Here is a 14,615-nt window from a genome sequence, read left to right as displayed (position 1 = left end):
CTTAAAACTACTCTCCTGGTACAGGCATTTGCTTCCTTACTGGGATGCAAGATTTGTTGAGGGTTAAAAAGTAGGAGAGTGAGGAAACAGCTTGCAGCTGAGAACACCATTGTTCACACTGAATGAATCCAGGTTCAATCTGTTGACATGAGGGTGTCACCATGAGGGTGGTGAGACACTGGAACAGGTTGCCCAGAGAGGTGGTGGAAGCCCCATCCCTGGAAGTTTTTAAGGCCAGGCTGGACGGGGCTCTGAGCAACCTGATCTAGTGGGAGATGTCCCTGCCTACGGCAGGGGAGTTGGAAATAGATGATTTTAAGGTCCCTTCCAACCCTAACAATTCTATGATTCTATGACGTCTTCCTCAGTATCCAATGCTGGACAATACTCAAACAATTTTGACTACTTTGGGAACGTAGGGGCTAAAAAGAAGTGTAATGAATTGCACCCTATTACAATAGAATCTAAAGGGCCTCACCAGGACAGGGTCACATCAACATGGGACAGTTATACCAGCAAAACACAGAAGTTTTTCATTTTGATACTCAGCTTAACATTTGTGAGAACCAGAAGGATATTTTTGCTTACCTCTTCTCTTAACTTTCGAATCAGCTCTGTATCATTATGGTGAGTTTTGATCACTTCAGCTTTGCCACTTGCAACAAGGGAAGCACTTTCAATGAGATCAGGTCTGAGGGTACCCTGAGCAAGAAAAACCTCTTCAGGTTTCAGATTCATTTCTCCAATAACTTCATTGGCAATCTGCAAGATGGAGAGGAAAAAAAAAAAAAAAGCGTTCCAATCTACTTGTCAGTTATCAAAGGCCTGCATCATCAACACTGATAGCTGAGAGACAGAAAATGGCTCATCTTCAGCAAAGCAATGGAAGCATGCTCCAATCCACATTACCCATTGATTTGGTGGGAAAAAAAAAAAAAACCAAAAAAACCCAAACACCACATTATATACAAGTTTATGTAACAGAAATGAATGGCCAACCAATACAGTACATCTAAACACAAAGCTGGATCTAGTACAATGCATGTGAACCGTGTTGTGACCGCTAAATGACTGTGGAAAATTTTAGGCTTAGTATGTACCAAAGGCTTCTTAGGTCACCCACAACTTAAAACCACTGATGCCATTGAGTGCATAGTGCTTTAGAATGAAACAGTCTGACATAGAAGATGTATCTAGAAATCATGTCATTTTTAAAAAGGCAACCAACAAATAACTATAAATATTACCTTAACAAACGTATCACCAATAATTTTTCTTTTTTCTTCAGGACTTGTAGTCATATTTAAAGTCTTGCTAATTCTTTTACGTGGAGTTCTGTCTTCATCCGAGATGGGCAGAGTTGTTGTACCATTATAAAAGGAATGGGCTGCATTCACCACTGTATGAAATTACAGGAATTTGTTGTCAAAGCCAGTAAAGATTTTTATGCAAGGTTGCAAAAAAATAAGTTTCACTTTATTGCTTTGAAAAAAGAAAATAAAAATCAGTCCAGTCCTTTAACTATTAACTGCATTAGATAAGCCTGTTCAATCCCTCAAGAATTAATTGTAATAAAAGCATTTTATTTGTCTTATTAACCTACTCTAGAGGGCAATATTTTTCATATTACGAGTCTAGGCAGCTGTGTGAAAGTTCAGTTCTTGATTTCCCTCTTAGATTATAATTTACTTGCTTTATTTAAATAGTTTACAGGATGGTATTTCCCCAGGGCCTTTCGGCAACCAAAATTAAATGATGCACTATTTACTCATGGTACATTATATGCTGCTTAATTTAGAGAGGCTCTCAATGCAGAGATCAGCTAGGAGGCTCTTTGGCATCTTTTACCAGCACTGAACTCCATGACCTACAGAAGAAGCATTTGCAGCAAAGGGATTCCCTCAATTTATTTCTCTAGCAGCCTGGTTTACAGAGCGCAAAAAAAAAAAAGTGTATAGAACAAAGCTTAGGCTTTGCTACATCAGGATGTTGCAGCCCAATCTGCAAGATGCTAACGTGCCACCTCCCTGCACTGTTTCACACTGTCAGGCTAGTGGAAAGCATTGCTCACCTAGTGCCATGCTTCCTGACCAAAACACAAGAGAATCACTTGACAGCAGTCCTTACGCACAGCCCCAGGAACAGGCAGCTATTACTTATGAAATAAATCAGTCAGGCAGTATAAAGAAGCTCTCATTGTTCGCACAACTCAAACACATAATTTGTCTTCTCTGACCTCCTTCTACTTCAAGCGCCAAAAAACTCTAAACCTTATCAGCCATGACAAGGTACCTTCCACTCTCTCATAACCTATTGCTTCTCAACAAGCTACTCCAAAAACAACTAAAACGCACCTATTTAAAAGCCAGGAGAGTGGAAAAAAAAAAAGCCTTGAAAAAGTAATTTTGGCTATAACGGAATTCAATCACCCAAATGAGCTTACAGTTTAAAAAGAAAGAGGTCTAGGACAAGAAATAAAGCCCCAGTGGAGGACTGTTAACCAAGCCACTGAAGAAAACTGCAGTCAAATGAGTTTTGCAGCAGGTGAAAAGGATTACTTACCCACCAGCAGAAAAGTGACTGAGCACCAGTGAGTGAGGCACACACCCCCTGCTTTGTTGTGCCCCGATAGCAGGTTATCACATCTCAACAACCGAAGAGATAGGTCAGTTCATTGTATGCTCCAATCAAGTAAGTAAGGCTTAAAATTTAGCTTTGAATTTTGTGAATAGGCTTAGGTTGTTCCAAATTAGCAACCATGCTTTGGTATATAAAGTCTGAGAACTGCAAAGGTCAATTCAAATCAATGAAACAAAACACTAAACGTAAATTTTAGAACACTGGCTGTATCATTAGCGATATCAGGCATACTTAACAAAATTATGGTACCTTTAACTTGAATCCCAAGTTTTTTGAGTGCCTCCTCCACAGACTGACTCTCTCTCTTCCGCATAAATCCATTATCTATGTGTACAGCTATGACCTGATCTCGGTTTAAAGCTCGGTTCAGGAGAGCAGTACATACTGTTGAGTCCACACCGCCACTGAGTAAAACCTAAGGATAAAAAATATACAAAACCAAAATTTGATCAGCTGTCTACAGGGAAAGTAGATACGACTGTGAGGATTAGAACAGACTATTGACTTAGAGCCAATGATGTGGAAGAAAACAAGTTGTCAAACAACGTATTGATCCAATTGTGCAAATTGTCTAAAACTTCATTAATATATTACAGAAATCATGGCAATTCTGCATTTTTCAATTTAACCTCAGTAACTGTAAGCGTCAGTGTTTCTACCAGGCTTTTGCAAATAATCTTTCAGCTTTGTTTCAATCTACTTACCAGGACTTTTGATGAGCCCACTTTCTCTTTGATATCTTGAATGCACTGAAGCTCTCTGTTTTCCACTGTAAAGGTGCCACTGCATCCCGCAATATCATAAAGAAAATTCTTCAGGATCATTTTTCCATTCACTGTGAGGCTAACTTCAGGGTGGAACTGTGCTCCATACAGTTTCTTAGATTCATTTGCTATGCCTTCATTGGTGCAAAGAAATGAGCATGACCAAAAAAAAAAATTGGAAGTGAAATGCATACCCAAGAAAGTCAAGCATAGACTTTTTGGAGAGATTTGTTCTGCCACATTTTGTCATAATCACTTTTGGCACAAATCACCCATCAAAACCAAAGATTCTGGTTAAGATTAGGAACAGGGGTACTTGTTACATATCTAGAACACACAATCCCTCAGAAACCAGGGAAAACATCTCAGACATCCTAGGAAAACCATTGAGAAAACAGGAAATCAATTACATTAATTTTTTCCTCACCACAGGATACCTCTACAACCCTACAACTAAGCCACATGGACACAGCTGCACCCACAGTAAAAGGGTTGTGCTTGTCAAGCTGTGCAGATGTCCCTGCAGGAGCACGCCTGTGAGCACCACCCCTCTCTTTAACAGTCTCTGGAGGTTTACTTTGAGTAGATCACAACACTGCATTTTGCAGCAAGCATTGATCAGACTGGGATTAAAAAAAGCAGTAGGGAAACCGCCTAATTCCACCAACCTGCGTCAGACTCCCACGTACACGGTACCTCTGTATTTCTTTGGCTCCTGGAAGCCTGGCTACCACTTTACCAGCATTTCTCTGCTTGCTTAGGCACAAGGAGCCACAGGCTTTTATAAAAGCCCATGGGAAATGGCACAGGAAAGTGTTGTGGATAGGAAAGGTACAACTCTGTTTCTAATGCCTACATAAAGCAGGGTTAAAGGTATCAGAGCCCTGGTGCAGCTTGCACACTGGATGCAGCAAACTTTACACAGCAAAACAATTTATAGAGAGATCTGAGCAGTCATGAGCTCTAGATCACTTTGAAGGCAACCCAGAATACAATGAATGCTCCGTTTAATCTTAACAGTAGTTTGGAAAGAATCTTTCCATAACGAGACATTCTTAAATCTTTTAAAAAGCCAGATTTTCTCAAATTAGTTACTTGTCCAATTTAAGAGCAGCAGCTCAAGCTTTTCTTTTTTTTTTTTTTTTTTAAATGAAAGATTTAAAATAAACCAGGTGAATAGTTTGAGATCTTACTAAGAGGCTCTGCAAACTTAAGACCTTTTCAGGTCTCCCATCTCCTAGAAAGAGACTCAAAGAGTCTGTTTGGCATTCAATAACTTGAGTAGCTTTCAAAAACCAAATTCTAAGGTTCTACATTTTTCTGTGACAATCTGCGTGGAATATTTGAAACACTGCTTTCAGTACCAACATTTTTTTTGCTCAGTTGAACATTCATGCAATAATATTAAATACAATAGCAAGTTAATCAAGCTTTAGTAATTAAACAGGGTTTCACTTGTACTATTACAGTGCAAAAACCAAACAGCACTTACGCTGCACACTACAGTACATGTCTTCCCCTCCCGGGCCTTAAGGGCACACAATATTTTATTTCAAAGAGAAACAACACGTGCATACTTTAAAATAAACTGTAGAAGTTAAATTTTCCTTAAGCTACCAATTTAAAAACAGAACCTTTCATTTTCATGTCTATTTCTTTCTTTAGTATCATGACAGCACAATACGCAAGCAAACACAAGAAATTGTTAAAAACAATTCACTTATTTGGCAATTAAATAACAGAGATATTCTGTTCCCATTTCGTTCCAACTACTGTCTGCCGTATTCTTTCCTTTGGTGAATGCTATCAAAAGGCAATTTTAGTGTAAAATAAATACCTGCTATAATGTTCCCAGACTGTGCAACCACTTTGAATCCATCAGCTACTTTATCCACACTATCTCCATGAGTGAGCAGCACAAGCTCTTCTTTCTGAAGGCCCCTAAACAAAGATTAAAAACTAGAATCAATCAATTAAAAAAAAAAAAAAGAACAAAGACCTAGCTATCTGTGTTTCCAAGAGAAGCCATTAGGGATCCCAATAAGGGAACATCTTGATTGGCCAGGCGCATTTGAAATACACGCAGAATTTCCTTCCCAAAAAGTAATCTCCAGCTTTGAGATGCCTTCATTGGAAGCTGCCTAAGTTCTTTTACAACACATCCTTCATGCAAGAGGTAATTTGTGTTAGTTCAGAAGGGTTTGAGGTTTTTTGATGAACACGCCAATATTGAAGTATCCCCTCTGACATGTAGAGCCATCTAGAATCAATGAGGATACTTGGAGTCCTGCTTTTTATTTCAACGGAGTGAAGTTTTCTTGCTCAAAACCAAGTGTTTTCAGGACAATTTGGGCACCTCAGACTTTAGACAGGGTATAAAGTTCTGCAGTAGTCCTACAGGGGAATGTTAATAAAACTGGAATGCCAGGTATGAGTAAATTGTTAGAATTATTACAAGAAACTTGAGAGGCATTGACAAACTACCAAGAAATCTAATTCTAGTTTTACAAAACATCACTAAACAATTTTAAAGGAAAGTAGAAAAAGAATGGTTTCAGAGTTTCTATTACCTTTCAAAAATTGGAAGGGTGCCAACCAATACAAGAGTAATGCACTGCACAGCAGAAGGAGATAAGAGCTCAACACAAAGATTCTCTTGTTGTGGTACACTTTATGGTGTCTTAAAGACAACATTCTACTTTGAAATAAGGGGTTTACACCCTACTCCAAGCAAATACATCTGCATTTCTAGAGTCAATTGAAAAGTTATGCCTAAGTATTTCTTCAAATGAGTTACTTGCTTACTCATGAACACAGCTGTAGAAGTTTTATTAGAAATTATCAGATAAGCATGGGTGCAATTTTGCTATTTCCTTTAAAATAAGCTTCCTCTCATCTAGCCACCAATTTCCAGACTGGTATTTCCAATATTGTTTTGATAACTTAAAATGTCTATGTACCTGAACAGTGAACATGTGTTATCCAGAGTAATGCTGAACACTCCGTCTTCTCTAACACTCTTCTTGTGCACCGTACCTCCAAATACCTTATTCATCATCTGTCAAAACAAAAACATTATCTGAAAAAGCACTACACAACCTAGTACCACTTCATATCTCAGTCTGCCTATGACTGACAACAGCTCTAGCCCTCCAATACGTACCAACCTAGTTTTTCATTATTATACTCATTTAAGATATTATTTTCCAAAACAATAAGAATTCTCTTCAAAATTAATCACACTTCTGTATTGGGCTCGTTCCCTTCTGCTGGCATAGCTGGGGACTGCTGCCGCACACAATGAGCAGCAGAAATCCACAACAGTAGACAATAGGTAGAGATTTGCAAAATAATGCATATTCAATACTTGCACATAGAAGTGGGTGCTCTACAAATCAGCTGAGTATCTGAGGCCAGTTATCATAAAAACAGTTAAGCTGCTGAACAACAATATGATTTATCTATCTTTTAGTTAAAGGCCTCAGATAGGCTTAAACTTCTCAACATGTGGCTCCTCAGCTCTGAAGAAGCTATCAAAAACTTGAGTCCCAAAAATAACACTAAAGGAGTAAACTCTTAATAATCCTTACTATAAAAAGAGTAGTATCTGAACCAGGTTTTCTTTCTAAAACTTCACCTTGTCATTTGGAGTTGGATATCTGCATTTTAGATTTCAGAGGTCTCAAAATAAAGACTTTTTTTTTCCCTTGTAAATATAACTGGTAACGAAAAAATATTTTTAGAGTTTCACCTTCCAACTACTTTAACTTTCAGAGATTTAAGACTTCAGTTTAGGCCTAGTTTGATATTATACCTACTGTGCTTGACTGATTTCAATTTTTTTTATAATGAAGTAGTAGTGCGTTAATGCACACAGGCCATTCATTTCCATAAAGTTGGCGTTAAGGAACTCCCCTGCTTGAGGCTAAGTAACATATTTTCAGTTTGCTTAAGACACATTTTAATATAACCTATGTTTCCCTTTAGAACAGGGAGTGCCACTACTGTTTCCGTAATTACCAGCCTTTCTAAAGGAGTTTTTCCAGCCATTATTCAGCACCTCTGAAGGCCTAGTAAATCACTAACCCTGGAAAAAAAACAAAATGCACAAGCAGAAGTCATGCATCTAATCCATCCCCTGTCTCCTTGGAAGTTTGTTTCTTCACTCAGCTTGGATATCCTAGATCACTGCAGGATCACCGCTCAGTCCTAAGGTAAATAAGTGTTTCATAAGGGTGGAGTTTAAGCACTCTTAAGAACTATGCTAGAAACATTCCACACTTGAAAACAAAAGGGGAAAAAACCCAAACTATTTCACCTGTTTACATGAGGGGCACACTTGCCAATACCAACTAGACAGAATTAGTTAATGACTGCCAGGTTATATTTATTGTGACCAAAAAAAAAGGCAGTGTGGAACTCAATTCACGTCACTTAAGTAAAGAAAAACCACTTATGCTATTGATATGGCAGAGCCAAGAGAAGAATACACAGTATTCTCAGTTTATAAATTAGCACTTTAGAAGTATCTTTTGCACATGTGGCATACTGCTTATATTTGAAAAGCAGGTCCTTTAGCAGTTCATCTTCAGTTAGTATCAGAAATGAGGCCTGGAAGATGGCTGAAGACAAACATATCTCTCAGCAGCACCTGCATGCCATAGCAGATTCCAAGAACTGGTTTTCCTATTGTAAATATCGCTGGGTCGAACCATGGCGCATCTTCTGCATACACAGAGTTTGGTCCTCCAGATATAATGATAGCTCTGCAGACAAAAGATAAAGAAAACATTAACTCAAATATATCGTTTACTTTAAAATGTCTTTATTTGCTTTAAACATTGACATTACTTCATAATACTTTTAGAACTCTATATATCCTAACGTAAATTTTAATACAGATATCCTAAAACAGCTTGTTTGCTATGCTACAGCTGTAAAAAAAGAAACTTACCAGAGAAGTATTTCATCAGTTTAAACAAAGTCAAATATAAACCATCTAAAAAAGTGACTGTATTTTAAATTCCTCATAGGAATTGTCAACTATGAGAAAAGCAAGATGGCTAGGATCAAAAGCAGAGCATTAGTATGAAGACACGTATACTTCATGGTGTCTGCGCCATGTGGAGGCAAGCTGCATTCAGAAAACAGACTCCCAAATTTCTAGAGCTGCTGAGAAAACGTCCTTTAATCCACCCTGATTACAAAGTGAGATGGCATTAGCCACAGGTTGTGAATTAAAAGTCCAACACATGCAAGTATTTATGGTCTCAAGTTAATACATCACGCTATCACAGAAAATTAAATCTTTTCAAAGAAGAATAGAGAGCTTTTGCAAACCATGATGATTTGCAAGGTTGTGAACTGCAGGACCAGCCAGTTGAGCAATGCTTTTTGGCCTTGGCCCAGGATCGAACACAGGTGTACCAGACCTTGGACTCATGTACTGTTTATTTCACAGAGAACATCAAATCTGTTATTCAAAGCAAGAAATGCAAAATGGGCTGAGAGAGAAGTTGCATACACAGGATTAAGCGCACCTAATAAAGCTTTCTTCCAGCATTATTTAGAGTGTTTGTCATGCAAGCACTGACAAAATAGAATTTTTCTATTTTTAAGCAGCAGAAACGGGTAGTGCTCCTACTACATCTGTACCACCAGCAGAAATAATCATGTAGTTACAAGCCCACATACCGAATGCCACCTCTCAACTGCAGTCACACAGGGTACCTGCTCCCACCAACACAGGGCTAGCCCTCCCCAGCAGCCCACCTCCTCGTCCCCCAGCCTGGGCTCCTCATCCCATGGCAGGGGACGAGGCGGAAGGCTGTATGGGGACACCCCTCAGAGCCAAAGCACAGTGGCTTGTGAACTGGAAGAGGCAGCGTTTATTTCTCTGTATGTAGGGATCTACAAGTGAGCTTTGGAATAAGCATACAGCTGACATTGGCGTAGTTTTACACTCAACAATCTTGATAACTAGTAGCTGCTGTACATGTACAGGCATTTCTGTTCAAGTTGGAGACACCAGGAATTTCCTAAACTCAGACACTGCCAGAAAGAGCCTGAAAACTCTTAATGTCCGGTGGTATTACTGCTTCTAATAAGCAAATGCTTCTCTATGTGGAGTTAAGTGTACAGAACACTATTTAGTATTAATGAAAAGAAATACAGCCACACCTACAAATTGAACATTTTTATGACAAGTCAAAATCGTTATACACTGTCCTATTCAAAAAGTATAGTCTTAAAATCTGCTATTTTTCCATACCAATTAAAATCCCACAGAATACAGAAAGGTTATCCAATCTGTCGAAGCAAAGAAAAAAAAGTTATGAGTTGAGGGTGAGAGAGGAACCTGCATCTTCTCAACTGTCCAGGATAAATTAAAACCAGCATTAGACGTAGACTTTGAAAGTTTTACTGCAACACCATGTAATTTCTTACGTACCTTCTCGTGTTGGTATGAATATACCTTTTTCTGATTTACCTTAAACCACTTCCAAAACAACCTGAGCTAGCTTTGGAAAGCCTATTTGCAATGGATTAAAGGCACATCAGGAACCATGTAAAAATAGCAAGAGTAAAATGCATGCATTGATACCCTGACCTCAGGACTCACACCAGAGCTCAGACGGTGCCAGAATTCAGACTAATGCCAGGAGAGCCCCCAAACGTGACACCTTCTCAGCCCAGGACCTCGTGGAAATGGCTAATATATTTATGTCACATTTAGATGAAACTTGTCACTAGAGATTGTTCTGAAACTATGAAAATTGAGGAGCTGGCTTTCTAAACACAACTTGTAAATACAATTTAGCAAACCATTCAGTCTTGCTGCCTCTCAAACCTTAGCATAGACCAAAGCTCCTCAGCCCGTTCAATGCAGAGCTGCAACATGGAAACCTGACTATTCCCATGACACACAGAATATATCTCAAAATCTTGCAGGCAAACCACAAACTCATTTTTATGGCAGTCAGTGAATAAAGGCACCCAACAGCTGGTATCAATATTTGTTGAGCTTTCCTGGATGAGACTGTGGACACACAACTTATTGACCAATCTGGATAACCGATAACCTGAAACCACTATCTTAACCTTGAGAAGTGACCTTTTGAATGAAGAGGTTTTGCCACATTTTAGAGAGCAATTATTTGGAATGACAAGACCAACAGGTCTAATCACAAGACTTTGAAGAACTTTCAACTTTGAAAAGAAAGGGCGAAAAGGCCTTCCCACTACGAACCTGCATCAATACAGTACAGGTTTGAGACAAAACATCACTAGTACTATGATCTACACCTAAAACCCAACACACAGCAGATGCAGGAATTCCTTTTAAACGAGTAATTAGGTATGTCCATCTTTTAAAGACTTGATTGTTGGAGAATTACAAACAAGATCTGATAAGAGAAGGTAGAAGGTATTTTTCAGAACATTTCTGAAAGAGAAATTCTTCACACAGCAGCTACCTGACAGATCCAACAGGTCCTGGGTTTTCTGGTTTGTGTTTTCAGAAGAGATCAATAAGCTCCTATTTGACTTACTAAAATACACTGTTTACTGGTTCACTAATTACAATTGATTAGAAAAATGCAATTCTGCAGCAAAGCACTGTCTTATCTATTGTTGGGCACAACCAAGAAGTAGACACGCACTGTATTTCTGGATTTGTACCACACTAACAAGTAAGGTCTTTGATGATTTGTAGACTTCAGGGTATTTATTTTCCCCACACAAAAGAGAGGCATACCCTTGTAAGCCTAATAAAACAAGAAAAAGAAATGCACAAAGTACTAAATAATTGTGAGACCTTTCCTTGCTGCAAACAATGAGTGGTAGTTTCAGTTGGGTTTTTTTTCCAGTTGCTTCCCAGAAACAGTTTGGCATGATTTACCCCAATATGTTCAGTATCCAAGTTAGTTTAATTTAAAAAAAATAAATAACTAAGAAAAATCTTTTTTAGAAACTCATAAAACTTGTTTTCTTGATCAATAGCTATTCTAGTTTAACAGGTAAAACAGCAAGATCATCTAAATTTCTCCAGATACATATTTAAAATGCAGACTCTTAAATTATACTTACAAATGGAAATGATTAAAATGACGTGAAGGCAAATAGACAAAATTCATACTGCCGCGCAAGTTTCCCCAGCAAAACTCAGCTGTTCCCATGGATAAGCTAAAGATGCAATCATTAACGTAATTACAATGAAAGCTATTGCACATAAAAACACAGGCAATTACTACTGCTGCCAACATCCACAGATACTGTCAGACAGAGAGGAGAGAACAAGCAGCACACACAGGCAGAGGCATCGCAGGAAACAACCTACCGAAACCCTTGTTCTCTGATTGCAAAGGCTGGCGTTTCCAAAGGGAAGATCTCAGACTGGACGAACAGCTCACGCACCCGACGATCTATGACTTTGCCGTACTGCGCTCCGGCATCGAGTATGACGACGGCTCCCTCGTAGTGGTGCTGCCCATCCTTGAGGTCTCCTCCGGTGTTCTCTGGCTGCGAACATCACTCATGTCAGCGCTTTATGGTGACACACTGCAGACCACAGACTTTAAGCCAGATCTCTTAAACAACTAACATCTGGTAAACTTGCTAAGGCTGCCTATAAGTTAATTTATGATTACAATGATAAAGAGTAGTGGAAAAACTTCTAAATGAAAAAAATCCTCAAATTTATAAGGACCAGTAGATGCACTAGCAAGAAAAAGGGGCCATGCATTAACACAGCACATCCCTTCCAAGCAGCCACACAAACATGACATCCCCATCCCCAAAACCAAACATGGTATAAATTACGGAAAAAAAAAATATGCAAATAAGCTAATGAAGGCAGAGCTTTCCATAAATAGTCATATGCCCTGTTCACCACTCCAGCTTTTTCCATTTTACAGTTCCATACAAAACCCAGCACACCCTATGATAATTAAGACCATGTGCCTTTTCCTCAAGCAAAACAGGACAGTGCAAAGTCACAAGAAAAATGTTTTTCCCCATCACACTGCCTCATAGGCTGAGCTTTCACTTGACATTACCTCCTGGAGAGAATAAAAAGGAGAAATTGAGAACAAATGTCTCCGCTAAAACAATTTTTCAAAAAAAGCTCAACTTTTGACTGCAGCATTCAAGCAGATTGCACATTGGAACAAAGCAATGGTTCTCTTTGAACCTGTCACTTTTGAATTGACTAGCCAACTTCAGCTAAATCTGAACGAGGGCAGGAAAATGCAAGGACAAGTTTGGTTGGTTCGTTATTTTTTTAAAAAAAATTATGAAAAGAGGCATGGCACTTCCATGGAAGTGTCCGCATCCAACGATCTTCAAGGAAGAATGTGAACTCAACTGCACTGTTATACACCAAGAAATTCATGCAGAAAAAATTCTGCTGCTTAAAGAAATCACTTATTTCGAGGGTGGTTTTCCCTTAACTTAAAGCTTAAACTGTTTCCTTGACAATGTACCTTGACGAAGGAAAAACATGGAAGGGTTCTGAGGCAAACACAGCCTCAAAACACACCTTGAAGCTTATGATCACTTCAAGTTTTAATTATGGCACATTAGAGTTGTTCTGCATGTTTGTACCAGGCAATGCAGCCTCTGACCCAGGGCTCACAGGAGGTCCCCACCACCGCTGCCTGGGCTCCAAAGGAAGCTGGGGCAGCCTGCAGCATGCCACAGTATTTCCACGCAGGTCAGATAATCACCCCCGTATCAACCACAGGTTGATTCTGGAGGAGAGCATCACCCTGCTGGGACACATTCTCCCCAACAAATAAATACACAAAAAAGGCTGCCTTTAAGCTTTCTTCGACGGCTACTGAGAGACACTTCAGATAATTGTCTTCAAATTAACCAAGGAAGGCAAGCACACTGGAAAATTCCAAAGTTTACGCTAGCTGGAAAAGGTTTTATCTAAATTAAAGGACACAAGCAGAAAAAAATATGCTAAATCCCTCAAAAGCCTAAATCCAGGTTAGAGTCAGTTACTTAATTTCTTTCCTTCAACTGGTAGCTGAGTGTGCTTCATGGGGAGCTCTTAACGACTTTTTTAGTCTTGGGTTATATAACAAAAAGGGCACATGTAGAGTAAAGCAGACTTCAGCAGCAAACGCCCCTTCAAAGCCCCTGCTCAGATGGAGAGAGGTCACCAGAACTGTCTTCCCTTCTGGGGAACTGGAAGGGAGGGAACCACTTTTAGAGTGATTCTGGGCATTTTCACCTAGCAATTTCTAAAGTAGTGCTTCTTGAGAGAAAGACCAACATCCTTATTCTTTTCTAATTCCATCTTGTGGCAAATTCCTTGCAGTGCTATTTCTTATTTAAAGTCTTTAATTGTTTCAGAGCACATGCTGTAGCTTGTACCACAAAGGGACAGAGCTCTGCAGCCCTCTTGGCTTAGTGTTCAAGATTGTCCACTTCCACCCACAAGAGACCAGGGTGGGATGTAAGGAGTCCCCTCCAGAGCCCCAGGCAAGCCAGGGGTGCATAGCCAGCCCTTGCAGATGGGTCCACCTGCCAACACTGCTACCCACACATCATACCCATCATCCCAACCTGCTGACTCCTAAGAACCTGCAGAATGAGTAAGAATGAAGTAGCTGTGAAGGCAGTTTTTACATTTTACAATAAAAAAGGCTAAACCCAAGTTATTGTTGGCATCAGCTCAGCTGGACCGATGGCTGAGCTAGTACATAAATCTCATTTTCAGCGCCCTACCCTGAAGGCATCGAGCTGCTTTGAGCAGTCTGGTGTAATTAGCTGGGCCCAAGTAACAGCTGTGGGGGAGACACACACGTGAAAACAAAAAGAGCTCAAAGTTACATCGGGAGTAGTTTGAAAAACATTGCATAAGGCAGCATAAGTAGGTCTATATCTCAAATGAACCTGCACCTTCCTTAGTTCTGCTCGGTAAAAGCAGGACAGTGATACCTACCCCTTTGTCACCAGCATGAACGGGACAATCCTCTGCACTGTAGTCACCCAGGTGTGAGCACTCAGCTCCCAAGACGGCAAACCCCCTCACTGAGCCGTCCCTGCTTCTTCGCTCTTGTTAGGTATAGCATCATTTGTACAATGATTGGAGGAACACTTTCACAGACAACGGCATCAACATTAGAATTATTTCTTAAGGGGTTTTGTGGCCCTGAAAGATGGCTGTTTAAGGCTTCAAGTAATAGCTCATTGCCTGAG

At 39.6% G+C, this 14,615-nt stretch overlaps 1 protein-coding gene across 1 annotated transcript in view; it reads right to left on the bottom strand.

Moving 5' to 3' along the window:
* GMPS (guanine monophosphate synthase) overlaps positions 1-14,615 on the bottom strand; it is a 31,109-nt gene that overhangs the window by 13,371 nt on the left and 3,123 nt on the right. The window contains exons 2-9 of the mRNA XM_063338709.1: positions 11,743-11,924; positions 8,056-8,170; positions 6,365-6,462; positions 5,242-5,345; positions 3,345-3,538; positions 2,890-3,055; positions 1,248-1,399; positions 589-762 (exon numbers count right to left, since the gene is read on the bottom strand). Of these exons, the coding sequence (XP_063194779.1) occupies positions 589-762; positions 1,248-1,399; positions 2,890-3,055; positions 3,345-3,538; positions 5,242-5,345; positions 6,365-6,462; positions 8,056-8,170; positions 11,743-11,924 (1,185 nt within the window). The remainder of the gene's footprint in view (positions 1-588; positions 763-1,247; positions 1,400-2,889; positions 3,056-3,344; positions 3,539-5,241; positions 5,346-6,364; positions 6,463-8,055; positions 8,171-11,742; positions 11,925-14,615) is intronic.

This window comes from Chroicocephalus ridibundus, chromosome 6 (genome assembly GCF_963924245.1).
Source record: "Chroicocephalus ridibundus chromosome 6, bChrRid1.1, whole genome shotgun sequence".
Taxonomy (NCBI): domain Eukaryota; kingdom Metazoa; phylum Chordata; class Aves; order Charadriiformes; family Laridae; genus Chroicocephalus; species Chroicocephalus ridibundus.
This window is presented reverse-complemented; position numbering and strand designations above follow the sequence as displayed.